Raw genomic sequence first — 26,907 nt, forward strand, 5'->3', positions numbered from 1 at the left:
ATTTTTTGTTCACTATAGTGCACACATTGAAAAATTGGAAGAAATCTATCTCGGCTGGACAGCAGAGTATTCCCGGCCAAGCATGCGATGCAAGGAGTGGCCTGCGCTACTACTGCGATGAGTGCATCGTATATGAGAACCAGGCAATATCTATTAGGCGGCTCACAAAAAGCAGTGTTACGGAATTAATCCGCAACGGCCGTAAAAATACGGACCTGCTTGTGGCGCTTGTATCGCAACTCACTAGTCGTATGCTAGCTGAGCCTATGAGGCATGAGGCATTCTATGGAAGGTGCCGTGCAACCTGCTGCTCGCGATTCGCTTTCAGCTCAGCTGCCAATTTTAGGCGCCACTCAAATGGTACTAATATCGGGGCAAAAAGTGATTCGGTACCCGAAGTTGCTGGACCCAATATGGCGCCGCCAGGAACTTCCGCTATGTCCGATCAAAATAAAGTAGTGGCCCCAACACATACCAACGGTAACTTTTGTTTGGGTGCCCCAGCTAAAACATGTATTTGTTTGACGGCTCGCTCCAGACCTCTCATCTCTGGATATTACGGCTTATATCCGTAACAAAATCCAAGTTGATGATTTGAAGGTCGAACAATTTAAATTTTCTTATGCTAGGAAAGCATCATCATTTAAGATTGGTATTCCTTGTGCTCTGTTTGCATCTGTGTGTTCCACCAGTTTCTGGCCCGAGGGCATATTTGTAAAAGAGTACGAAGCTAAGAGAAAAAAGAATAGTTCAGGGAATATGGAAAACACCATTAAAGAACCATCCCCAGGGCCCTCCACATCCTCTTCTGTCCCAAAAAACTAGCCTCCTCTTTTCTTCTTTGCTATCAGAATACAAGAGGCTTACTTAGTAAGCTGACTAAATTGTATTCGGATAGTTTTTCTTTCCCATATAATATTATGGTATGTACAGAGACCTGGTTAAGGCCGGATATTCTTAGCTCCGAAATTCTCCCGGGTAAGTACACAATTTATAGGCTTGATCGTCAGTCCAGACGGGGAGGTGGAGTCCTGATTGCTGTCGACTCCACCTTTTCGTCTGAATCACTAACTTTCGAAGAATTTTATGACATCGAATTCCTAGGTATAAAATTATCGTTTCCCGGTAGTTTTGTATATATTACTTGTTCATATATCCCACCATCATCTGAGTTCCCTATTTACGCAAATCACCTTTCCGTTATTCAGTCCATTTCCAAAAAACTGTCGGATCGAGATCAGTTAATTGTATTAGGTGATTTTAATATACCTAGTGCGACATGGTCCCCTGACGAAAACTCTAACATTTTACTTCCTTTAGCGCAGCATGACTTTATTGACGGCTTGCTTGACATTGCGCTATCCCAAGTGAACCATGTTAAGAACTCCTTAGGACGTTTACTGGACTTGTGTTTTGTTTCAAATTCAGAAGGCGTTTGCCTATCAAGAACGTCACCACTTACACAACCGGAAGATCCTTATCATCCAACTCTAGAGCTGACTGTAGACGTAAGAACAGAGCTGAATAAAAAATCCGAAAAGTCGGTTAAACGAATCCGCTGCTTTCGTAAGGCAAACTTTCATCTTTTAAATACTTTTATATCCGGCTATGACTGGTCCGAATTTTATTCATGTACTAACGTGGCTAAGGCCGTTAATATCTTTTATAATGCATTGAATTCCTTCTTTTATTTGTGTGTTCCGTTATACTATCCGTCAATTTCAAATAAACCTCCATGGTTTAATAAAGAGTTGTCACACCTAAAAAATATTAAGTCCAGACTTTTCAATAAATTGCCGATCTATTTGCCCAGTTTTTCCAGACAACATATTCTTCTAACATGGATCTCAAGTTATCTGAGTGGTAGGACTCAACGAGTCCTCTTTAAAAACTCGATCTCTGATTTGATCCGAGTTACTTCAGGCGTCCCACAAGGAAGCCACCTTGGCCCACTTCTTTTTACTTTATTTATAAACGATCTCCCTCTAGTCTTGACAAGGTCGCGTGTCCTTATGTACGCAGATGACGTTAAGTTATGCCTGCAATATAACGAAATTTCTAGCAGTTCAGACTTACAATCTGACCTAAACGATTTTCAAACATGGTGTTGTGAAAATCTTTTGGATTTAAATAGCGCTAAGTGCAAAGTAATGACATTTTTTCGGGTGAACCCACAATATGCAACGTATACGCTGGGTGGTTGCGCATTGTCTAGAATTACGCATGTTGATGACCTTGGCGTCCTCCTTGACCCTAAACTTAAGTTTTGTGACCATATTACTTCTATGGTGAATAAAGCCAGGGGAGTACTTGGATTTATTAAAAGGTGGTCAAAGGAATTCGATGATCCCTATGTTACAAAGACTCTCTTCATTTCACTAGTCCGTCCAATCCTGGAGTACTGTTCTGCAGTTTGGAGTCCTCAGTATGGTGTACATATAGACAGGATAGAGTCTGTGCAAAAGAACTTTTTATTATTTGCTCTACGGGGCCTTAACTGGAATGCAAGCCTTATTTTACCATCCTACTCTAGTAGACTTCTCCTAATTAATCTACCATCCTTAGTAAACCGTAGAACGATGCTTGGCACAACTTTTATCTATAAACTTATTCACGGGGATGTGGAGAGTCCCGAGTTACTGGGTCGCATAAGCTTCTCCGTTCCTAATAGAATTACCAGGAACTATGTTCCTCTTACATTAAATATTTGTAGATCTAACTTTGATATGCATGAACCGTTTAGAGTTCTGTGTAACGACTATTATAGACTATTCCACATTATTTCTACTACCGACTCTTTGCCAAGCCTAAAATCATTAATTTTATCTTACCTAGCACAAAATTAGTATTAGTATTAGTCTCGTACGTATTTGTAATCTTAGTCTGTCCGCTTCTACATTGTGCTTTTAACTTCTCGCGATCTTGTTTTTACGCCTATTAGGCTCCGCGCGTAACAAGCACTGCTTGGTGTCGTAAGGGCCACTTGTTTGCGCTGATCATAGTGAATAAACGTCCGAAAAAAAAAAAAAAATAACCTACCTGCTAAGTCCTTCTGCCCAATGAGCCACTTCGAACTAGGATGGTCCGTTATTACTTTGAACGGATACCTTCCACGTATGGCCAGAACATACTGATGGTAGTTGTCGACATGAAGGGGATCGACACCAGTCGCAGATGCATTGCACTGAATCGGCTTAGAAAAATCCGGTGTTAATAATACTGGCGTTTTTAGGCCTTCTTCTCGAGTTCATACCTTTTTATCCTATTCACTGCTCGTACAGCTATCGTTATATCGTTAAAAAGATTTTAGGCCTTCTTCATTGAGTTCATATCTGTTCGCGCACTTTGCGTTTGAAATTTGTTGAATAGTGTAAAGCGGGAGCGGGAGCGCAATAAAGATCTAATCGCTCTCGCGAATTCGCCCCGTCTCTCGCCCCCGTCGTTAAGTTAGGCTTAAGCATGTATATTTTTAGAACGAGCTTAACAAGTGTAATTGTGTTTCGTGGATCAGTAAACGAAGAAACTATTAACCAAAGTGTGCAGATTAATAGGAAACTAACCCTTTTTGTCCGAATCCACACGTTTTCGAAAAAATCCAAATTTTCTAGTACAATATGTGTTCAGTCGTGCTGAGCTAGTTGACATTTCGAGCAACAACAATCGCCCAGGAGACGCCGTACAACAGCACATATTGAGAGTGATCTCACAAAACATTGAGATAACGAAACCATAAAGTCGATTAAGGAAAAAGTGAAAGGCTTTGTCTGTTATTTAAATAAACACTTGCCTAAATGTTATTTAACTCTAGAAAGATTTAAGGGAAAGCACGCAAAATGGCTTGGGAAAAGCTTGTTCATAGAAATCACTGGTCATGCATTGGCAAATAAAGTGGGTCGCCCAAAATTTGATTACGGAAGCGTTGGTCCTCGTCTGAAAATAAAATTAGCCGCGGAACTTTCAGAGGAGAATAACAACTTATCTCCCTTACTCTTACATGCTGCCACAATAAAAATGAAACTTGGTGGGTCATCTTGGGAGCTTAAAAAATGTATACAAACCAAATTTCAAAGCAATAGCCTGGTAAACAAAAAAGTTGGGGCAATCGGCCGGAACGATTTTATGGCAGCTATATGAAATAGTGCCCCAAATCATTTGAAACTTTGTAGGTAATCTTAGGAGCTTGAAAAATGTATTCAAACCAAATTTCAATTCAATAGGTTTAGAATTGGAGTTTATGCCAAAAAAAAAACGGAAAAAAACCATAGTGCACTGCAGCCAGAGGATGCCCCGAAACCAGAGACGAGCAATCTGGAGATTTAATTGTGTGAGTGTGTGGCTCATGCATAAAGACAGATGATGGAAAGATTCGGTCAAAACAAGAGTTTCCTTGGCCGATCAACGCCCACCAAACGCGGATTTTTTTTGGTATGACTGAATGGTATCGGGGTTTCACTCAAAATGACGTGGTGATTGCAGCCCCTCTTTACAACTGTTTGAAAAAAAAAAACCTCAAGAAATTTTAAATCCATTAAGAGTTGTAAGTAAGCATGGTTTTCGGAAACAATGGGTGCTAGCAGACTTTCGTTCAGATCTATCTTGGTGGGCACATCACGGCACGTGGGCAGATTTGGGCAGTATTATTACTGGCCGACAATAGCTTGCAAAAGAGTGTGTGCTTATAACTTTATTCTGCTTTTTTCATTGAAAGATTTCCATTTGAGAGAATCAAGCTCCCAATCTATTCGGGGAATTACAAAGACTGGAAACATTTTCCTAAAATGTTTTTAGGATCCATAGGTTTGAATACGAGTTTTACTAGATGTACAACAAAATTAAATTCTAAGCTCCAGTCACGACATCTCCGGTTATTTTAACATCGTCAATCATGGGCCCAAAGAACAGAATCTGATAAGGCCAGTGTGGCTATTAACCGATTTAAAACATTTCTGAAGTCACATTGCGACGCCTGCCATTTTGTTCGTGCTCCACAAGACGTCCCGCGACAAACACAGCTATATATTGTGCCAGCAGCATAGTCCACTTTTTAGATTCAATCAATTCCTAGCATTCTTGGTGCCTCACATATGGTCTGCAATTATATATCGAAAAGAAAACAGCAACCATCTTCCCCCAACATCCCTAAATGTATCTTCAATTGTAACCAATCAACATCGTACTCAAGAAGATCAACCATCGGGTAGCGTTCCTCATATATAAAACAACTGCACTCATAAAAGCCTGGAAAATATTCCGGTTGCCGGTTCGCAAACCCAGTTGCAAACCCTCCTCGCAGACGTAATTAAATTCCACAAAATACAGGATGCACCTAGACGTTGGCATCGGAATAATTTTCTCAGCTGATAGGCGTGCGCCGAACTCATGTACGGATTTTAATTCTTGGTATCGCAGCTAAAAACGCTGGCTTTAGTCGTGGACGCGCACATCTTAAGCTGCACCCTCGACATCAGGTAATCAAATTGACCTCTTTCATATTGACATTATTGTCTTCCAGCGCAAGCTATCTTTAACGTGAAAACAAATCAAGGCGCCTTCACCAACAGAAAGAAAATATTTTGCCTGGATTATAGCAGGCTCGTACAATTTATTCAATGACCACAATATTCTGCCGCGACACATGGTCAAATGGACAGTCTTCAACCTAGCCAGACTCTCTTGGACTCTACTGACCCACAGAGACTCATTTTGCGAAAACTCAGATGGACGATGCAGTTTATATTGTGGACTATACCTTCAAGCATAAAGCACCGCCTATTTAGTCAACTCTACCACAGGGCACCAACCAGCTTTCATTGGAGCGGAATTTCCCACGACATCCGAAACTCAAATAGCAATATTATGAGTCTTTGGATTGCTAACTGCAACGTATTGCCATGGAACAGCTGATTTAATCTTAATTCGGAGAAAGTCCTGACACTTGCGCTAACTTACTACATCACGCCGTCGCTTAACGACAGAGTTCACGTTGAGCCACCGATCCATTGTTACCTGCTCTGAGTTTGTTTACTTATTGTTCAACACCAATAAATCCAACACGATTGAATTCCTAACGGTTCTTATAAAAGTAGCTAGTTACTCTTATCGTTTCATTAAAAGCCTTCGTTGGCAGCAAAGGCTTGCTTCCGTGTACCTCAGCTGGAGCAGCTGTCAGCACGATGCCAACTCCTTCAGCTTATTTAAAAAAAAGGCGTTTTAAAATACACAGCAAAAAACCGACATCAGCTCTATTTCAAAGATTCCCGCTAACTCACTTTTTTTTAACTTCGTACTTTAGGTAGGAGCCCGATTTTCCGTGTAATGGTAAGATAAAACTTCGCGCGTTTTTTTGATTGCGACTAGGGCTTTTATTAAACTTTGGTTTTTAAATTTTTTATTACCTTATTATTATAATTCTTTTTAGTGGGTTCCTTTTTTAACGTTAGGGCGCCAATTAATAAATTCCTTTGATGGTATTTTATTTAATTAGTCTTGAACTCCTTCGAGCAAGAATATTTATTAAGTTGGTTCACAATATTTTCGCAAGCTTTAACCTACGGAGTACAACTTAGACTAACCTAAACTTTACCGCGGCTGCAACTCCAAACCTACTTCGAGCTACAGCGCAGTTGACGGAATGCCCTATCAGCATTTTGTATTCGCCCAGCAACGATCATTCAATGTAATAGGACCATTTGATGTCAAAATTTCACATTTGGTATTTTGAATAGGAAGACAAAATATATTTGAATTGATCATATTTATTGTGGATCTTGTGTCTATAAGCATTTGTATGTGCAATATTTGTATGCTATTTCAATGTATTGGTGTTGTCCGTGGCTGTTAACCGAAAATTTTCGTTTGGTTCTGAGCTATTTAGATTTTGTTCACCTATATTTTGAATGGATTGTACTTGTTGCCCTACATAATTTAACCTTTGGTATGGATTGTGGTCATAATACTGTTGTATTCGTGTGCGCCTTAAAATCTAAATTCGATGGTCTTAGTCGTTTGGTAACCGGGAAGTTAGTATCTATAGATGTGAAAGGTTGTTGTAGTTTTTTTTTTTTTTGTTTAACATTTGCATTTTATTTATTGGATCTTCTCTGAATTGGGACTAACAATAAATATATAGAATCTTAAATTAAAAAAGTATCTGACATTCAAGGTGACTGGCGCGAGATTTAGGGGCTCTAATAACTATTGCTGAGCTGGAAGGTCATTGCGTTGCAATTGGGTCCGAATGGAAACCCTGGCTAGGCCCCTGGCGAGCTGGTTTGGATGAGAAGTTAGTGTGGTAGGACGCTTTTTGTTTTGATATTACATCTTTTACGGGTAGAATGCCAATATCTCTGTGGATGTTGTCGTTCCGAACATACCAAGGTGCCCCAGTGATAGTTATCAGGATTATTGATTGTGCTCCCTGAATAATATCGATGTTGCTGCTGCTCGCGTTTCCCCACAATTGGGAGCCGTAGGTCCAGACTGGCTTAAGCGTTGAATTGTAGAGCAGGACCTTGAAGTCCAGGCAGAGGGGGGAGCGCCCGTTTATAAGCCAATGGAGACTGTTTGATTTTAGTTTTAGGTGAATTTTCTTAGCTTCGATATGTCTCCGCCATGTAAGTCTCCTGTCTAGGTGGATGCCAAGGTACGTTACATCGTCAGCTTGTGGAAGTGGCGTGTTATTCAGGGTTAGCGGGAGACACTTTTCTCTGTTAAGAGTAAACGTTTTGTGTTTACACTTTTGCGCATTTATTTGTATACACCAGTCTCCACTACCACGAGATGATCAGCTAGTAGTGCTGTTGCCTGAATTGGGCATTTGGACCGACTTATGGTAAAGGTACGATTCAAGTATCCTTTGAGTGTTTCCCGGTAGGATCGTTCTGATTTTATGCATAAGGCCATAAAGCCAGACTCGGTCGAAAGCCTGTGCAACGTCAAGGAATACCGCACTGCAGTATTCCCGAAGCTCGAATGCAGTCCGTATTTCTGTTGTTAGTCTGTTGACTTGCTCTATTGTTCCATGGCTTTCTCGAAACCCAAATTGGTGTGCTGGAATAACGTTGTGCTTTTTCAGATATGGGATTATGAGCATCAAAAGGTATTTTTCGAGCAGTTTTGACAGACACGAGAGTAAACTAATCGGTCTGTACGAAGCTGGTATTGTGTAATATTTTCCTGGCTTTGGGATCATTATGATTACCGATTTTTTTCTTTTTTTTGGAAAATAGCCAAGTCGTGTAATTCCGTTAAGGAGTTTACAAATAACCTCATCTGCACAGTTTGGAAGTTCGATTAACATTTTGGAAGTTATTTGATCACCGCCAGGGGCCTTTTTTGGTTTCAGTTGCTTGCTTTACTTTTGCAACTTCATTTGGTTGAAACAGAATTGGATCCGTCTCAGATTCGATTTGAATTGACGGCGACGGTAGTGAGAATGAATAAGTTGCAGGGTTTGGCTGAAAAACATTTCGAAGGTGTAAAGCAATTGTACAAGCCCTATCTTTCCCGCTTCTGGCCCAGCTGCCTGAAGAGTCTCTTACGGGAATTACTGTTTCGGCCGGCGAACTTAGATTTGGGTGGGCCCTCCACAAGGGATGCTTAGTGCTGGTGGGTGAAAGTTTCACAGTGTACTGGCGTTGTGCTTTTTCTTCTTCTTGCCTTAGAGCCCTGGTAAGTCTGCGACCAGCTTCCTTAAGACTTTGTTTTGAGGATGGCGATCTGCTGGTCTGCCAAGCACGTCTCAAACGCCTTTACTCCAGAACAAGCTGTTCGATTTCAAGGTTAGTTTTGTGTTGGTGTGTGTGCCCATCCCACCCTTGAGGTGTTGAGACTTTGGCTGCTGCGACAAGTACAGACTCCAGGGCATCGGCATAGCAGTCGATGTCCTCCTTGATGTTGAGCTGTGGAGTTAGTTTAATGTGGGAACTTACGTACTTTTTGAACTTCAACCAGTTGGTTCTATGCGACGTCAGCCTGCGAGGGTGCTCGATTAATTCCGGGCTTTGAAGAAGAGTTATAGTACAGGTGAGTGGTCCGAAGATAAATTCAAAAGCGATTTTGCTGATATTAGATTGCGAGAAATGTTTTTTGTCACAGCAAAATCCATTAAATCAGGTAGTTTTCGAGGATCTGTAGGCCAGTATGTAGGGCTGTCTGGTGAAACGTAGTCCAGTTTGTTGCATGTTTTAATGAGTGCATTATATAGTTGCCTTCCTTTGGGGGTCACAAGGCGGGATCCCCAGTGCGTGTGCTTGGCGTTGTAATCTCCTGCTGCTATGAATCGCTCACCAAGTGAATTGTAGAAGTCCATGAATTGGTCTTCGGCGACTGTAAAGCGGGGTGGGCAGTAGACAGCGGCAATGGCAAGGTTGCAGTTGCCCTACTGTAATTTTATCGATGTAGCTTGCAGATGATTTTTTTTCCCCAACAGTGGTGTTTGACGCGGTCTCTTATTAAGATGCCAGTTCCGCCATGCGCCTAACCATATGGATGATCGGTTTCATAGAAAGTGTATTCCCGTATTTGAAAGTTGTATTTGCTTGTGAGATGCGTTTCTGCCATCAACATAAAGTCGATGTGGTTTTCGTTCAGAAATTGAGTTATTTCAGGTTTATGCCGTGAAACACCGTTGGCGTTCCACAGAGTTATTCGAAGGCTAGGCATGGTTTATTTCGACTGCTGAGCTGCAAGCATTTGTAACAAGATATTTTGGTTTTGCATAAGGGTTTGCATGGTGGTTTTCATGAAGAACATAAATTCCATCATATTTTATTGCAAAATAATCATCATAGATTCCATGTTACTTTGTGGCTGTCCCATGGCCTGCTGGATGTTATCAATTTTCGGTTCTATGTGAGCTGTGCCTGATCTTAGAGCACTGGCGTAAGACATTCCGTTGGTGGTAATTGAAGGGCCAAACGAAGAAAACTTCCGGTGTCGTTTTTGATCTCATGTAAGTGTTTTGTGTGTTCATCACCTTGGAGACTGGACAGCCTCTGTAGTTTGCGGTGTCGTTTCCTTGGCAGTTTACACACTTTTTAGTGAGAGAGTCTTCCTTGTTGGCAGGGTTCTACTGCCTGGCTCCAGCTCGACCTTTAAGAGTAGTTGCGGCTTCTTGTTTTTGTTCCTAATGTTTATAACATTTTTTGCGCAAAAACCGTTTTCTTTTCAAGCCTCTGTAATTTCGGAGGGGGTCACATCGGGTTCTATTCCCTTGAGCACAACTTGCAAACCTTTGCAACTTTTCAGCTGATACGTGTAGTAATTCTTTTTGGCATCATTTAAGTACCTCGACACTGCTCGGAAATCGTCTTCGGTTTTGGTTTAGAGTTTAGTTTCGCTTATATTCCCTTTCATAAGCGGAATAACAGAAAGTTATCTTTTCCGACAAGCTCAACTATTTTGTTGACTAGGGCATTCGAGATCATCTCCCGAATAAAAATAGGTGGGTGCTTTAGTTTCCTTGGGGCTAATTGTTTAGACTCTGTTTCAGGCTCCGCCAGAATGGAACATCTATTTTCAACTATGTAATGGCCATGGATTTTCAGGGCCTTTTTTGGAACGATTTATTTTTGGCTTATTCCCGTCCGAGTTTTTTGGGGGTGTTAGCTTGCGCTTGGAGATATTAATGTAGCGATCCATGCCTGTCTGCATGGCCGAACCCGCTTGCAGAATTGTCACTTCTTCTACCGTAGCTTTGTTTTTGCCGTTTGCACCGATTTTTGCACTTGGTTGTGTTGTTGCTTCACCCGCAGCACAAGAAGAGGGTGGAGTCGTTATTGCATTTTTGGCGACAGATACCGTTGTAGTAGTCGTAGTAGTTGCTGTTGTTGTTGCGCTAGGCGGCAGAAGCTCTGTTGGAGTCTTACATTGCTCACTCCATGGCGTTTGAGCGGTGAAGAGCAGGGCGGGAGAGCAAGAGCTAGCTTTCTGGTTTTCGGCGGTCAGTAAACTTGCACCTTCAAGCACTTTCGGTTCTAGAGTATTACTCGTCACCGTAAAATAAGCATTGTTACGGGCCAAAGAGAGACGACGTATGTCTTGCTCTCTCTGAATTTTTTCACGGGCTTCGTCTTGTTGTTTTTGCCGTTGAGTGCGCTGATCAACGTTCTTACTCATTTGTTTAGTGCGTTAGTGCGTAAAGATTAATTATTTAATTAAATAAAACTTTAGTTTACGATATGCAATTTGCATCGCAAAACGCAAAAACCTCGCGTTTATTAATTTTTCGAACGTTTTCGACTGATTGACTTATTGTTTTTCCGGAGCGTTAATAAAACACGTCTGCACGCAGCCGAAGTTCGTATAGTTTTTGTAGTTTAGGGTATGTATTTAAAATATGCCGTTTGAGGACTTTGAATTTTATTGGAATATTGTGGGAAAGGATATTTGTGAGTAATTGGTTGTGTGTTCACAAATTGGTTAGGTCCGATGTAATTTGGTACGTGCCACATAGCTTGGTTGTTACAAAGACCAATATAAACTCTAAGATGCGTAACGCCATACGATTTTTTTTGCAAACAAATTTTTTGTGCTGTCTTTTCGCTCTCTGCCCAAAAGCCAGCGAGAGAGCGCTCTAAAGCCAGCCGCTCTTTTGCACGCATACTGCGACAGCCGACGATTGTATGTGTGCACATGTATTCACAAGCCAAGAAATTCGCTGCAGCGCGCTGTCGATATACTCTTTATTTTAAAATTATAACATTATTAAAAATACTTATTTTGTATTGCCTTTATATTTACTTTATTTACTAATTATTCGAATGTATAATATTTTTTAGTAATGACTAAATATATCTAAGTATAAAAAAAAATATAATTTATTTCATATGTACATGACTTCACATTGGAATAATTCTCATTATGGTATTCAGCATGCGACGTGTGAACGATTTTTAGGAGCCTCAGAAATTTTGCGATTGAACAGGAAGAATATTTTTATATTTATTGTATTTTAAATATATGGATTTAAAAATATATGGTATTTTTATATTAACATTATATAAAATTATTATCATAATATAAATTAAATTTATATAAATATTTGTAAATTAAATATTTTAATTACTTAGAAAAAAAGAAACGCAAAGGGGAAACAAAAAACTTATTAAAAATGAATTGAAAGCGACACCAATAAATAAATAATATTTTACTAAAAAATTTAAAAAAAATGGCATCGAAAAAACATTCTAAAAAATATAACCAAACTCTTTCGACAACTTGGAAAAAAGTTATAAATATGTTTGTACGTAATATTAAATATAAATAGGATATCCTGTAGCTTAGTTTTATAAATAGTTTAACTTTTTATAAAATAATAATATTAGCTTTAAATAATTATTAGGTATACAAAAAAAAACGATGGAAAAATAAAAATGAATATCTGCATATCAAATTAAATGTTTCGTTTTATATATTTAAATTAATTATAAAAACATACCTTTTAACACAAAACAAATAAAACTGCTTGACTAAATAAGAATAGATTTAAATGCAGAATGATAATATTAGATATGATGTTATTCATATTTACTTAAAATATTTTAAGTCATTAAATCAAAGTTTAATATATTTGAGTAAAAATTAAATTTAATATTTCCATTTTAAAGTTAGCCATGGATTAAAAAATAAAGTGAAATATATTTAATTAAATATCCTTTAAATATATTCAATTTAAATATAGTTCGCTTTGTTTTTGTTTAACAATCATATTATATTCAAATCTATTAAATTTTATTGAAAAATTTTTAAATTTAATCAAGCAGTTTTATATGTTTTGATTTAAAAGTTCTGTTTTTAGCTTTAATTTAAATATGTAAAACGAAACTATGAATTAAATATAAATTTTTAAGGTATATAAAAAAGTTTTACATCAAGCTTCATTGCCATATATACATAAATGCCATTTAAATAATCATCCTCTTCAATCATAGAAGTTCTTTTGACATACAATTAGTTTCTTAGTCCAGAAATGATTTCTGGACGAAAATCGTCTTCTCGAACAAATACGCACACATACGCACTTCCTTATTCGTGCAATTCTATTTTTAGATTTTTACGCTCTCAATTTTGTGCGAGCGGAGAGAGCGGAATTTTCGTCGCCACCAAAAAACGAGCAAAACCAATGTATGGGCGTTACGCATCTTAGAGTTTATATCTTTGGTTGTTAAGTATCTGCCATGTATAGTTGGGTCTAACTGATTGCGTGTATTGATTAAAATTAGTCGATGTTGGGTTTGGGTATTTGTATTTGTGTGATTTAAAATTCTGATTAGGGTTTGCGTTTTTATTACGGTTTTCTGGATTTTTATTCAATTCAACCAACAAATTTCCGACCCCCGCCATTACATGTCCTTCTGCTATGATGCGGTTACCACCGACCCCGCCGTAACATTTCCATCTGTTATGGTGCGGTCATTAAATCCCCTCTTGGGATTCCAAAGCACCTACCGTGCCATCCATATCTTCATTCCCTACTTGGGAATCAGACTCAGCACCTTTTGAGTCATCGAATTCTTCATCAACTTCTTTACTTATTTGTCTATTTGCAAGTGATTGCAAGAATTGTTTATGTTATTGAAGAGCAGCATCGCCTGCTCCGGATGTGGATTGTTTACATTCAAAGTTCTTATTTCTTGGTATGAATATGTGAATATGTCATTTCCCTCCCCTTAAAAGGGTTGCCTACGCATACGTAGTCATTTCAGGGTACAATTCAGGCAACTGGTTTTGTGCCGGTTCTATTTCTTGTTGTGGTTCTTGATTATTTTTTGCGTGATTTCTAAATTTTGTATATAAAAAGGTAAGTGGATTTAGTGTACAAATTTGTGATAGGACAAGAAAAATAATAAGAACAAGAAAGAAAGCAAACTTCGGCAAGCCTAAGAATATATACCCTTGCTGTTGGTACAAAACATTTCTATTTCTATGCCTATATTATTAAAAACTAGAGGGCTGTGTCGATTTTGCGCTGCATTTTACCATCGTGTCTATGGCAGTTATATGATATTGTTGTCAGATTTTGAGAAAACTAAAAGCGTAATTCAGATATAGTAAATAATTACTATATCTCAAAGGAATATTTTGATAAACAGAAAAACAGCAAAATAAAATCTTTATTTCACCTTTTTTTTAATTGAATTAAAACCGAAATTACATAGTATTTAAATGTTCCCCAAATCCCAAAGAACAAAAAAAAAAGAAAAAAAGCAAACTGCGGCAAAGCCGAAATTTCTATTTCTATGCCTTTATTACTAAAAACAATGAAGCCAAGTCGATTTTGCGCTGCATTTTGCCATCTTTTCTATGGCAGCTATATGCTAAATGTCCGATTCTAATTTAATTAAAAACGTAATTCCATAATACTTAAATATTACCAAATCCCAAGGAACAAAAACAAAATAAAAACAAGAAAGGAAAGCTAACTTCAAGCGGAACCGAAGTTGATATACCCTTGCAAAAAATTCTGTAAATTATATTCTCTAAAATTATTCATATGATGCATCCTTAACACTCATAAAAAACATAACTTCCTAACTTTAAAAACACCAAAGTTATGACATTTCCGATCGTTCAGTTATAGGGCAGCTATAGGATATAGTCGGCCGCTCCTTTTGAAATTTGATAGGTCGGATTGATTGGCCAAAAATAATACCCATAGAAAATCCCAACTTCCTAACTTTACAAACACCAAAGTTATGGAATTTCCGATCAATCAATTATATGGCGGCTATAGGATATAGTCGGCCGATCCTTATGAAATTCGGTAGGTCGGATTAATTGGCCAAAAATAAAACTCATAGAAAATCCCAACTTCCTAACTTTAAAAACACTAACGTTATGGCTTTTCCGATCGTTCAGTTATATGGCAGCTATATGATATAGTCGCCCGATCCGGCTCGTTCCGACTTATATACCACCTGCAATAGAAAGACAACTTTTGGGAAAGTTTCAAGCAGATAGCTTTTAAACTGAGGGACTAGTTTGCGTATAAACGGACGGACGGACGGACAGGCAGACGGACAAACGGACATGGCTAGATCGACTCTCCTGGTGATGCTGATCAAGAATATATATACTTTATACTTTATAGGGTCGGAAATATCTCCTTCATTAAATTATAATACCCTTTGCAAGGGTATACAAAAACAGCAATCTTATACTTTTTGTTCCTATGGGAGCTATATGATATAGTCTCCCGATCCGGTTCTTTCCAACGTATATTTTACCTGCAATAGAAAGACAAGTTTTGGGAAGATTTCAAGCAGATAGCTTTAAGACTGATTTATTAGTTTGCGTAGAAACGGACAGACGGACATGGATAGATCGACTCTCCTGGTGATGCTGATCAAGATATATATACTTTATAGGGTCGGAAATGTCTCCTTCACTGCGTTGCATACTTTTAACTGAAATTTAAATACCCTCTGCAAGGGTATAGCAATAACCACAATTATTATAGTTACTAAAAGTGTGGTATTATTTTCTGAAATTAGTTTTAAAAAGTCATTATGTTCTACTATCTTTATCTTAGTTACATTAATCGGTGAATACAACGGTGTTAAATCAAATTCTGTAATTTAAAGAATTTTTGCTTAAAAAACATTTCCAATTTTAACTGTATATTGTTTATTCTAATAATTTTGCTTCCATTTATTTTTATATTGCCATTTAATTCTTGACAATTTTTTTTTGATAATAGTTTCAGTTAAATTCCTTGTAGGTATACATATATCGGGGAGTCGTTTGGTGAGGGATTCATTTTTATTTATTTTCCGAAGCGCATCAAGTTCTGCTCGTCTCAATCCCGCCAATCGAACTGACCTCAAAGAACGAAAGAACAGAGCTCAATTCACCAATTCCTTCTTTGCTCCTGCCTCTGCTCTCACTTAGTTCGCGGAATACGACCGCTCAGTAACAGACACTCAATTTCTGATACTATGCTTCTTTCCCTAATCTAAAGTTCAAAAATATATTTCGTCTATGCGGCGCCTACTTTAAATGACGTTCTGGGAAATGCACTTACCTACAAAATATAAGTGAATATACACTGACCTACAAAGCACTAGCTCTCCGACACGGCCTTCCTGACAAATCACACGTCTTCGTGTGCTACCTTTAAATCACACCATTTTCACACGTCAGTTGTTATTCATTTTTATTGTTTACAACGTTTCATTAACTTTTCTTCACATAATTTGAGGCATTTAGACCAACATAAACGATTAGGTTTGTTGATAACTTTAAATTACATTTCTTTCTTAACTAAACTTAAAAATTCTTAATAACTTATGAACTGTATCAATTTGTGCATTTTCATTAACAGCAAATTACCGACCCCCGCCATAACATGTCCTTCTGCTATGGTGCTGTCACCATCGACCTCCGCCATAACATGTCCATCTGTTATGGTGCGGTCATTAAATCCCCTCTTGGGATTCTAAGGCATCTAACGTGCCATCCATATCTTCATTCCCCACTTGGCAATCAGACTCAGCTCCTTTTGAGTCATCGAATTCTATTTGGCAATGCTCTCAAAAATTCATGTGCATACTTATATGTTTTCTTACTTGTTAATGATTTTTAATTTTGGGTCAAGTTTTGTCTGGTGTCGCTCTTCGTTTTTTAACAATAAATGGACTCCAACGTTAAATTTAATTATTTTTGCTTTGTTCTTATCAAATCTACGTTTGTCGTAACGAGCATTAGCTTCCATGTTTTCCTTAGCTTGTTTTCTTACAGATTCTCTATTAATTAAATTATCCTCTTCTTCACCTATTGGCAATAGGCCGAGAGGTCTAGCGTTCCTACCGTTAACCTTTTTTAATGGGCTGACCAATGCCAAGACCTTGCCACGATCTCTGAGTGGTTTCGACAGCGGTCAACATACTTTAAAGTGTGCTCATTATAGGTTCTACCTGGCCATTTGCCCCACTCGCGCCTGTTGCAATTAAGTGAAGCTCAATTTTTTGGGAAGATCAAAAATCACGGATTCCTTAGCTGGCAAAGTTACGACCCTGATTCGCTATAACAAGCACACGACGGGCTTAACGGCTTTACTTATTGTTTTTTGGACTTATTGTTTTTTATTTATTTATTTTACCACTTTTTGTTGGGCAAACGACGTGGAATTATAATCCAAGTTGAAGGGTTTTGAAATCTGTTGCGTAATTATTTATCGAGAACTGAATTATAAAATTTAATTTATTTTCCACTTGAGGTTCTTTTTTTCAGATACTTTTTGTATCCTACCGACTGCGCCAGTGAAAATATATTGAGTAACATAAATGATCCACCCGTTGGGTTAAGATCAATGCCGAACTTTGAATTGAAACACAATTGAATGCCGTACTGTGTCTTTATTGAATATTGGCTTAAGACTAAATTCTTTTGACAAAAATCTTTCTTGTGTTGCCCTTTGTTTAAATAAATTTGGGAGCGAGATCGCCCGCTTGGGATATTGATTGTATTCAATAATTTGAGGGTGAGAGAGCCACTTAGGGCTCGGCACTTAGTGATTGCAAGAATTGTTAATGTTTGAAGAGCGTCTTCGCCTGCTCCGGATGTGGATTGTTTACATTAAAAGTTCTTATTTCTTGGTATGAATATGTGAATATATCACTTCCCTACCCTTAAAAGGGTTGCCTATGCTTAGGCTGGCATTTCAGGGTACAATGCAGGCAACTGGTTTTGTGCCGGTTGTATTTCTTGTTGTGGTTCTTGATTATTTTTTGCGTGATTTCTAAATTTTGTATATAAAAAAGGTAAGTGGATTTAGTATAAAAATTTGTGATAGGGCAAGAAAAATAATAAGAACAAGGAAGAAAGCTGAAAGAAACTTCAGCTATAGGATATAGTCGGCCGATCCTTATGAAATTTGGTAGGTCGGATTGATTGACGGACGGACGGACAGGCAGACGGACAAACGGACAGACGGACATGGCTAGATCGACTCTCCTGGTGATGCTGATCAAGAATATATATACTTTATACTTTATAGGGTCGGAATTATCTCCTTCATTAAATTATAATACCCTCTGCAAGGGTAAAAAAAACAACAAAGTTATACTTATAAAATTTTTTTTTCGGATTGTTCGCATGGGAGCTATATGATATAGTCTCCCGATCCGGCTCTTTCCAACTTATATTCTACCTGCAATAGAAAGACAACTTTTGGGAAGGTTTCAACCAGATAGCTTTAAAACTGAGTTATTAGTTTGCGTAGAAACGGACAGACGGACATGGCTAGATCGACTCTCCTGGTGATGCTGATCAAGATATATATACGTTATAGGGTCGGAAACGTCTCCTTCACTGCGTTACAAACTTCTGACCAAAATTATAATAGCCTCTGCAAGGGTATACATATTATGTTTACCGATATTTCGTCAGTTTTTGAAATGCCTTTTTGGTACAAAACCCAGCCCATTGGCTGGCGGAATAAACCCTTCAGCACCATTTGGATGTACAGATATTGGTGCATTGTTTGGTGGCATGAATCCGACAGTGTTACATGGCGGTACGCATTGCGCTGCGGTATATGTCGGTATAAACTGACCTGCATTGTTTCCCTGCGGACTCGCATAAGAAAATGCGTTCGGTATAAATTCAGGCGTCGCTCTCCTTTCCGTATAAGAAGGTGTGGCATAAATCCGACAGTGTTACATGGCGGTACGCATGTATTTTTTTTTTCGGATTGTTCGCATGGGAGCTATCTGATATAGTCTCCCGATCCGGCTCTTTTCAAATTATATTCTACCTGCAATAGAAAGACAACTTTTGGGAAGATTTCAAGCAGATAGCTTTAAAACTGAGTTATTAGTTTGCGTAGAAACGGACAGACGGACATGGCTAGATCGACTCTCCTGGTGATGCTGATCAAGATATATATACGTTATAGGGTCAGAAACGTCTCCTTCACTGCGTTACAAACTTCTGACCAAAATTATAATAGCCTCTGCAAGGGTATAAATATTATGTTTACCGATATTTCGTCAGTTTTTGAAATGCCTTTTTGGTACAAAACCCAGCCCATTGGCTGGCGGAATGAACCCTTCCGCACCATTTGGATGTACAGATATTGGTGCATTGTTTGGTGGCATGAATCCGACAGTGTTACATGGCGGTACGCATTGCGCTGCGGTATATGTCGGCATAAACTGACCTGCATTGTTTCCCTGCGGATTCGCATAAGAAAATGCGTTCGGTATAAATTCAGTAGTGGCTCTCCTTTCCGTATAAGGTGTGGCATGAATCCGACAGTGTTACATGGCGGTACGCATTGCGCTGCGGTATATGCATTGTTTCCCTGAGGATTCGCATAAGAAAATGCGTTCGGTATAAATTCAGGCGTCGCTTTCTTTTCCGTATAAGAAGGTGTGGCGGTGTGTGCCCAATTATGGGAAGCGTCGTAGCCGGCATGATTAAACATAATCGGTGTGCTTGCATTCTCAAGCGACACAAACTTGTTCAAGTAAATCACAGTTGGTCCGGATACATTTTCGTCCTCAAAACCTCTGAATGGCCCAGTGAAGCTGCATCCTGCGTTTCCAACAGAACCTGCTCCCAATCCCGTGGTGTGTGAATTCTGTTCACCAGATGCGTGTCCTATTGCATCATCCATTTCGCACTTGTATCGTCACTCCTTGTACAAGTACTACTACACAACTCATGTGCGATTCATTAGGCAAAGTCATCGAAACTTACGAAATGTTTGTTTTTTATGTTATTATAATTTCATATTTAATTTTATTTTTAATGTTAAGGACAACCAAGCTCCATGCAATGACACAAGCTCGGCCTTGTGGTCCACCTTGCGGGGGCCGCAGAGCTGCCTGAGCGTTGACTTCCGCTGCAGAGGCTTCCATGTCATTGGCGTCCACAGTGGAGAGTGGAGCTACTCCTAATGCTGTCACACGGATGGAGAAGTAATTAATTAATTATTACAAGTATAAACAGATTTTTTTGATTTGGCGCCTTCCTTTTTGAAAAGTTATCCGCAATTATTTTTTAAATTTTCGTAGTGAATGTTGCAATTTTGCACTGTCAAGAAGGTGAACTCAGAGTTGCACCAAAAACATCGCCTAACTATCGCATAAAAAAGTTCGTCAATTTTGGATGGGAAACTAACTTGGAATTTTCGGAACGGCAAAACCTTATTGACCACCCGTTTAACGGATGGTGGGATATCTCTGTGGGAAGATGGCATAATGTATAAACTTCCTCCATAGATTAAGAATCTATATAAAGGTTTCATTTGCTCTGCCCACGCTCTCGAGTGACTTTGCCAGCGATGCCTCGTAGGGGAAAAACGGAAAAAAAGAGAGTTTTTCATTTGTTCGATCGAACTGGAATCGAGTCCCGTAGTGAATACTTGTTGCTGCACTGGACGCTTTTATTTTTAAAGATTGGTGCGAAAACTCCCCATACTATTGCTTGTGCTTCGCACATGTTAGGAGTGGTGAGAAATCGAAATTAGCTTTGAACATGGCTCTCAGCATAGCTTTGGCAGAGGTGCGGGCAGAGCAAATGAAACCTCTGTTTAGATTCTTACTCTATGGTGATCTTACCAAATCGCAAAGTACAAAAATTAAAATTATTTTTCCGATTGTTCCTATGGGAGCTATATGTTATAGTCGACCGATCCGGATCGTTCCGACTTATATACTACCTGCAAAGGAAAAACCACTTTAGGGATAGCAGATAGCTTTAAAACTGAGGGACTAGTTTGAGTAGAAACGGACGGATCGACTCTCCTGGTGATGCTGATCAAGTTAATAAATAATTTATAGTCTCCTTCAGTGCGTTGCTAACTCTTGACCCTTCCCTCTGCAATGGTATAATTAGGAGTATCGGTATCGGTATCACCGCAGACTTGAATGTGAATTTATGGAAAATATCGGACATAGCCATAAGGAAGAGGAATTTATCTAGCAAAAATTACCTAAAAAGTGTAATCTTGGAAGTGGAGACCACTATAAAATAAGTTTCCTCCATTGGAAATCTTCTCAGAGGTGTTCTAACAGCGTTTACAAATTTTGAAAAGCCTTAATAAATTAAAAAAATACTACCAAAACATAACTGCATTTAAATCTTTTTTATAATCCGTATGGCTTGCCAGCTATATGAGTTTTAATTTCAATTTTAGGTCTGGACGAAATAAGCTGTGAGCCACTGTAAGTGAGGCACTTGAAAGTCAAAAACCTCGATTTTCGCCCAAAAATCCGAGTTATTTGTTATTGTAATAATAATAAATTGTGCCAAAAACAAAAAAAACTCGACAGCATTACCTAAGGAATTTAGTAAAGAAGAACTGTGCAAATTTCAAAACGATTCGTCCAGTAGATTTTGCAGGATCGTGTACACCGATTTTGAAATGGCAACTTTTCAAGAGAGAGTTTTAAAGTTTTGGACACCCAAAAATTGAATTCAAACCGAGCTAACTTACCTACGTTCAACATAATAATATCCATAACTTCGGTTTTATGCGGATCAATCTAAAATTGTAAGCCAATATTCTTCAAATGTTGTGCATCCAGAAAAAAAAATTGAAAAAAAAAAAAACAAAAATTTAAATACCATACCCCCTTAAAATGTCTGCAAGCCTTCTAAAGCTGGCCACAGACAATTGAGTAAATACATTTAACTTTGTCGATGGTCGTAAAAAGGTTTGTTAATGCATTGTTACTTCTATCGAAAATCAGCAATTTGATTTAGGACAGCGTTTTGTGATATGATGGACTTTTACATTGGAAATGTACGCAATATCGTCTGTTTATTAGAAGGAGTTAAGATTGCGGATTTGTCTCGACAGTAAACATCCCTTTTTTGTGTTTAAGTAAAATAAATACTCTAAAAGCTACAAAATACAGTCCAGTACGACTAATTCTCTGCGCTTTCACCAAGTGTCAATCCCCACGTTTCACGTTGGTTTATAATTCCTTTTATAGTCGTCCGCTGGAGCCAAAGTTTCACTTGTTTTGGGTCATTTATCCCATTTCGGCCACTTGCAAGAGCCTCTTGAGGATCGAACATGATTGATTTATATCGGATTTTTATTCGCGGCCTCACTAATGGTTATATTCTAAACACTAATCTTGTTTAAGTACCTGTAACTGGCTGACGAAAGTGTATTCAACAAAAATAAATGTCAACCAACTTACCTGCTTAAATAGTGTTAGGTGTTTATGGGTAAATGTTGTCCTTCTTAAGCTGTGACTAATCAATGAAGTTCTGGGCCACTTTTATGTTATGCGGAAATCGACGTATGTCGATTGGACCGGTACTTATATAATCGAAAAACTGTAACTGTCTAGGCCTCGCTCTGCATTGCAATTTGAATTAATAACGTCCAATATTTACTTCCCTCCGTTTTGCCGTTTGCCCATATTCTCACTCAATAAAAAAATGCGGCCAGCTGAGCTGAATTGTTCCAGATTCCTAACACTACGAAATAAAATTTGTAGATTTAATTTGTATTGATATAGACTTGAAATACTAGAATTCCAAAAAAAATTTTTTTTATTTTTATAATGAATAACAGGATCTATTAAAAAAAATGTAAATAAATGCATTCGGTTCCATTTTAGTTGTTACATATTTCAATTTGGCATATCTTAGGGATCGTTTTCTCATTTCCATGGTATAAGAAAACGTATGAAATTGCTTAGATGACCAGGCAAAAAAACTGCCCCAAGAGTGTAAAACGTAGTCCTAGTACATAACAATTTCCTTAATAGCTGACAAACATCGGTGTTTATCAGGCAAATAAAAAGGCTCGAATACATGGGGAAACGGTGTGTCCCATCCAGTCACTCGCTTCACAGGTGCTTCGAGGTGCAAAAAACATTTTTCTTGTATTTGAGATGCTAGTTCGGATCCGAACCCCTGTGTTAACGGAGCTTCGTGGGCAATTATAACTCGTCCCGTTTTTTTTGCAGACTAAATTTAAGAGTAAATGATTAATATTTAATCTTTTTTAATTTTAGTTACTTACGGTAAATATCGCATTAGTGTCCCATGGCAAAATAGAAACCAAATCAATAACTTCACAATCGATATTCAAATTCATTTTCGCCTGTTCAGCTACCTATAAACCCAAATATTGTTTAATAAAAGAAAAACCTTTAAAATGTCTAGCACGTACCTCTAATAACACATGGACTTGTGTACCCCAGCCAACAAGTGTAACATCTTTTCCATGCCGCAGTATGTCAGCTTTGCCAAGTTCCGAGGTGTAGTATTCCATTGGCACTTCCTCAACAGCGGCTCGATACAAAGTTTTAGGCTCGAAAACGATGCAAGGATTTCGATCACGAATACATGCAAGGAGAAGACCCTTCGCCTTTATCGGTCCACGAGGAACCTTTTTTGAACAATATATGAGCAATTAAAATCTATAATTTCGAGTTTCCATCTATATTCCAAAATTACCACAACACGAAGGCCCGGGGTATGAGCGAAATATGCTTCTGGACTTTGAGAATGGTATAATGCTCCGTGACCTACAGCACCACAAGGAACTCTAAAAGTTAAAGATCCACAGTCAAAGAGGCCACCGCTTCGGTATCGATATTTGGCAGCTTCATTTATTATCTGATCAAAGCTCGGAAATATGTAGTCCGCAAATTGAATTTCAGCTATGGCGGTAGCTCCAATATTAGCTACACCAATCGCAAAACTGCAAAATAAATGTAAATAAAGAATACTTTGTCTAGTACGATTAGTAATAACTCTGGTATTTTTTGAATTCTCTTCCGAAATATCTCAAACTACGATCGCCGATCATTGTTTAAGAGACAAAGTTTTTCATCGTATTGCGTAGAATTGTCCATAGATTACCTTGTCACATTTTTCGGTTCCATTCAAATCGACATTCTGCGCAGTTTCTGGCCAGTTTGACGAGTATAATAATATGTTTATGTGGATAGGAAATGGATGGCTATTTAGAACAAAATATAACACTTTTACATTAATTTCTATACAAGCACAGAGCTTAAAAGTCAACAAATAATTTGCCATATATTAGCTTTTTCGCCTTAATCCATTAAACAAATGTAAGCATTACAAACAAATTTTTTTTTGGCTTACTAGTCTTTAAACCAAAGTGTGTCTGTGGATTGCTGTTAACTCTCTTTTTAGGAAAAAACTGTAAAATTTGTTTTCCTTAACGAAGTTGTTCCTACCAAAAAGTTTCAGGCAATAAAGCAATATTTATATTTATTTATTTTGATTTGCCTAACTAACCACCATGCAAAGCCAATTCAGCACACCTATTACTGAATGTGAGTTGGGTGCTCAACTTAGAAAGATATTGTTGATAAAAGCTCTTACAAAAATTTTTAACTGACCAGACTGGCTAGCCTTTAACCAAAGACCAGTATAATCTCTGAGATGCGTAACGCCCATACATTGGTTTTGCAATATGCAGCTCGTTTTTTGGTGGCGACGAAAATTCCGGTCTCTCCGCTCGCACAAAGTTGAGAGCGTAAAAATCTAAAAATAGAAGTGCGTATGTGTGCGTATTTGTTCGAGAAGACGATTTTCGTCCAGAAATCATTTCTGGACTAAGAAACTAATTGTGTGTCAAAAGAACTTCTATGATTGAACAGGATGATTATTTAAATTGCATTTATGTATATATGGCAATGAAGCTTGATGTAAATCTTTTTTATATACCTTAAAAACGAATATCTGCATATTTAAATCATAGTTTCGTTTTACATATTTAAATTAAAGCTAGAAACATAACTTTTAGTACAGAACATATAAAACTACTTGATTAAATTTTAAAATATTTTAATAAAGTTTAATATATTTGAATATACTATGATTGTTAAACAAAAACAAAGCGAAGTTTATTTAAATTAATATATTTAAAGGATATTTGATTAAACATATTTCGCTTTATTTTTTATCTATGGCTGTTTTTATTAACTTTAAATTTGAAATATTTAATTTAATTTTTACTCAAATATATTAAACTTTGATTTAATGACTTAAAATATTTAAAGTAAATACGAATAACATCATATCTAATATTATCAACATGCATTTATTTTCATATTTATTCAAACAGTTTTATTTTTATTATTTAATAGTATATTTAATATATTGACTATTTAAATTATTTAATCAGTTTAATAGAATATTAAACATATTAACTATTTTAATTATTTAGTATATTTAATAAATAAAATAGTTAATATACAAATACATATACAAATATTCATTATTTATTTTAACAGGGTAGGTTTAATTTTCAAAATTTAGCTACCTTTGGAGTATATTTAAATATAATACAAGTACATTTTATATATGTACATAAGTTATCCATTTTTAGTATTTCGTATGAAAATAAAATTTGGTTTAATGATTTTGTGCCTTTTAAATTTGATTTGAAGCTTTTTTGGAAAGAAAAGTGCGCAAACCTATTTTGTTTCCCCTTTGGGTTTTTCTTTTTTCTAAATAATTAAAATAGTTAATATACAAATACTTATATAAATTTATATTATATTATGATAATAATTTTATATACGGACGGAGCCGAAATTGATATACCATTGCAGAATATTCTGTAAATTATATTCTTCAAAATTATTCATATGATGTATTCTTAATACTCATAAAAAGTCCCAACTTCCTAACTTTAAAAACACCAACGTTATGGCTTTTCCGATCGTTCAGTTATATGGCAGCTATATGATATAGTCTCCCGATCGGGTCGTTCAGACTTATATACTACATGCAATAGAAAGACAACTTTTGGGAAAGTTTCAAGCAGATAGCTTTAAAACTGAGAAACTAGTTTGCGTAGCAACGGACGGACGGACAGACGGGCATGGCTAGATCGACTCTCCTGGTGATGCTGATCAAGAATATATATACTTTATAGGGTCGGAAATGTCTCCTTCGCTGCGTTGCAAACTTTTGACTGAAATTATAATTCCCTCTCCAAGGGTATAAAAATACCACATATTTTTAAATCCATATACAATAATATAAAAATATTCTCCTGTTCAATCGCAAAATTTCTGAGGCTCCTAAAAATCGTTCACACGTCGCACGCTGAATACCCTAATGACAATTATTCCAATGTGAAGTCATGTATGAAATAAATTATGTATCTTTATATACGTAGATATATTTGGTCATTACTAAAAAATATTCTACACTCGAATAAATATCATATTAAGGAAATACAAACTAAGTATTTTTAATAATGTTATAATTTTAAAATAAAGAGTATATTTCGACAGCGCGCTGCATCGAATTTCTTTCCTTGTGAATACATGAGCACACATACAGTCGTCGGCTGTTGCAGTATGCGTGCAAGAGAGCGGCTGGCTCTAGAGCGGTCTCTCGCTGGCTTTTGGGCAAGAGACCGAAAAGCCAGTTGAAAAGCCAGCACAAAAAATTCGTGTGCAAAAAAATCGTATGGCGTTACGCATCTTAGAGATTATATTGGTCTTTGCTTCAACCCAGTTGGAAATGATTTACAAACAGAAATGACATGTAAAATTAATAAAGCTGCTGGTCTAGATTTCGGAATTTCTGATTTATTTTGGTTAATTTAGTCGACTTTAACAACAACATATAAGCCAAATTGTGGACCCAAAATAAAATAATGCAGTTACGAAGTTGACGCACACACACACTTAAAAATAATATTTGAATTTAAGATTTAATTTTACATCAAATTGATAACGCCCTCTGTTACCGTCTAACAAATAAAATCATAGACAATTATAATTTTTATTTTGTTATGTTTTAACAATCAAATTAATATATTTATATATTAGGTAGTCATTATACCCGTTACTCGTAGAGTAAAAGGGTATATAGTATTCGTGCAAAAGTATGTAACAGCTAGAAGGAAGCGTTTCCGACCCTATAAAGTATATATATTCT

General features: G+C 37.3%; 1 protein-coding gene across 6 annotated transcripts in view; it reads right to left on the reverse strand.

Annotated features, from left to right (window-relative positions):
- Positions 1 to 22,500: 22,500 nt before the first annotated feature.
- LOC108039503 (2-oxoisovalerate dehydrogenase subunit beta, mitochondrial) overlaps positions 22,501 to 26,907 on the reverse strand; it is a 33,155-nt gene continuing 28,748 nt past the window's right edge. Inside the window, exons 1-5 of one of the 6 annotated variants that reach the window (XM_017116533.2) lie at positions 23,839 to 23,930; positions 23,431 to 23,677; positions 23,144 to 23,362; positions 22,994 to 23,086; positions 22,501 to 22,938 (exon numbers count right to left, since the gene is read on the reverse strand). In XM_017116533.2, coding sequence (XP_016972022.1) covers positions 22,711 to 22,938; positions 22,994 to 23,086; positions 23,144 to 23,362; positions 23,431 to 23,677; positions 23,839 to 23,861 — 810 coding nt within the window. In that variant the 5' untranslated portion in view covers positions 23,862 to 23,930 and the 3' untranslated portion in view covers positions 22,501 to 22,710. Of the gene's footprint in view, positions 22,939 to 22,993; positions 23,087 to 23,143; positions 23,363 to 23,430; positions 23,711 to 23,838; positions 23,939 to 26,907 lie in introns of those variants that run through there. The other 5 variants (XM_017116532.2, XM_044456587.1, XM_044456589.1 and 2 more) reach the window with 5 other exon arrangements.

This window comes from Drosophila rhopaloa, unplaced genomic scaffold (assembly GCF_018152115.1).
Source record: "Drosophila rhopaloa isolate 14029-0021.01 unplaced genomic scaffold, ASM1815211v1 contig_133, whole genome shotgun sequence".
Classification (NCBI taxonomy): domain Eukaryota; kingdom Metazoa; phylum Arthropoda; class Insecta; order Diptera; family Drosophilidae; genus Drosophila; species Drosophila rhopaloa.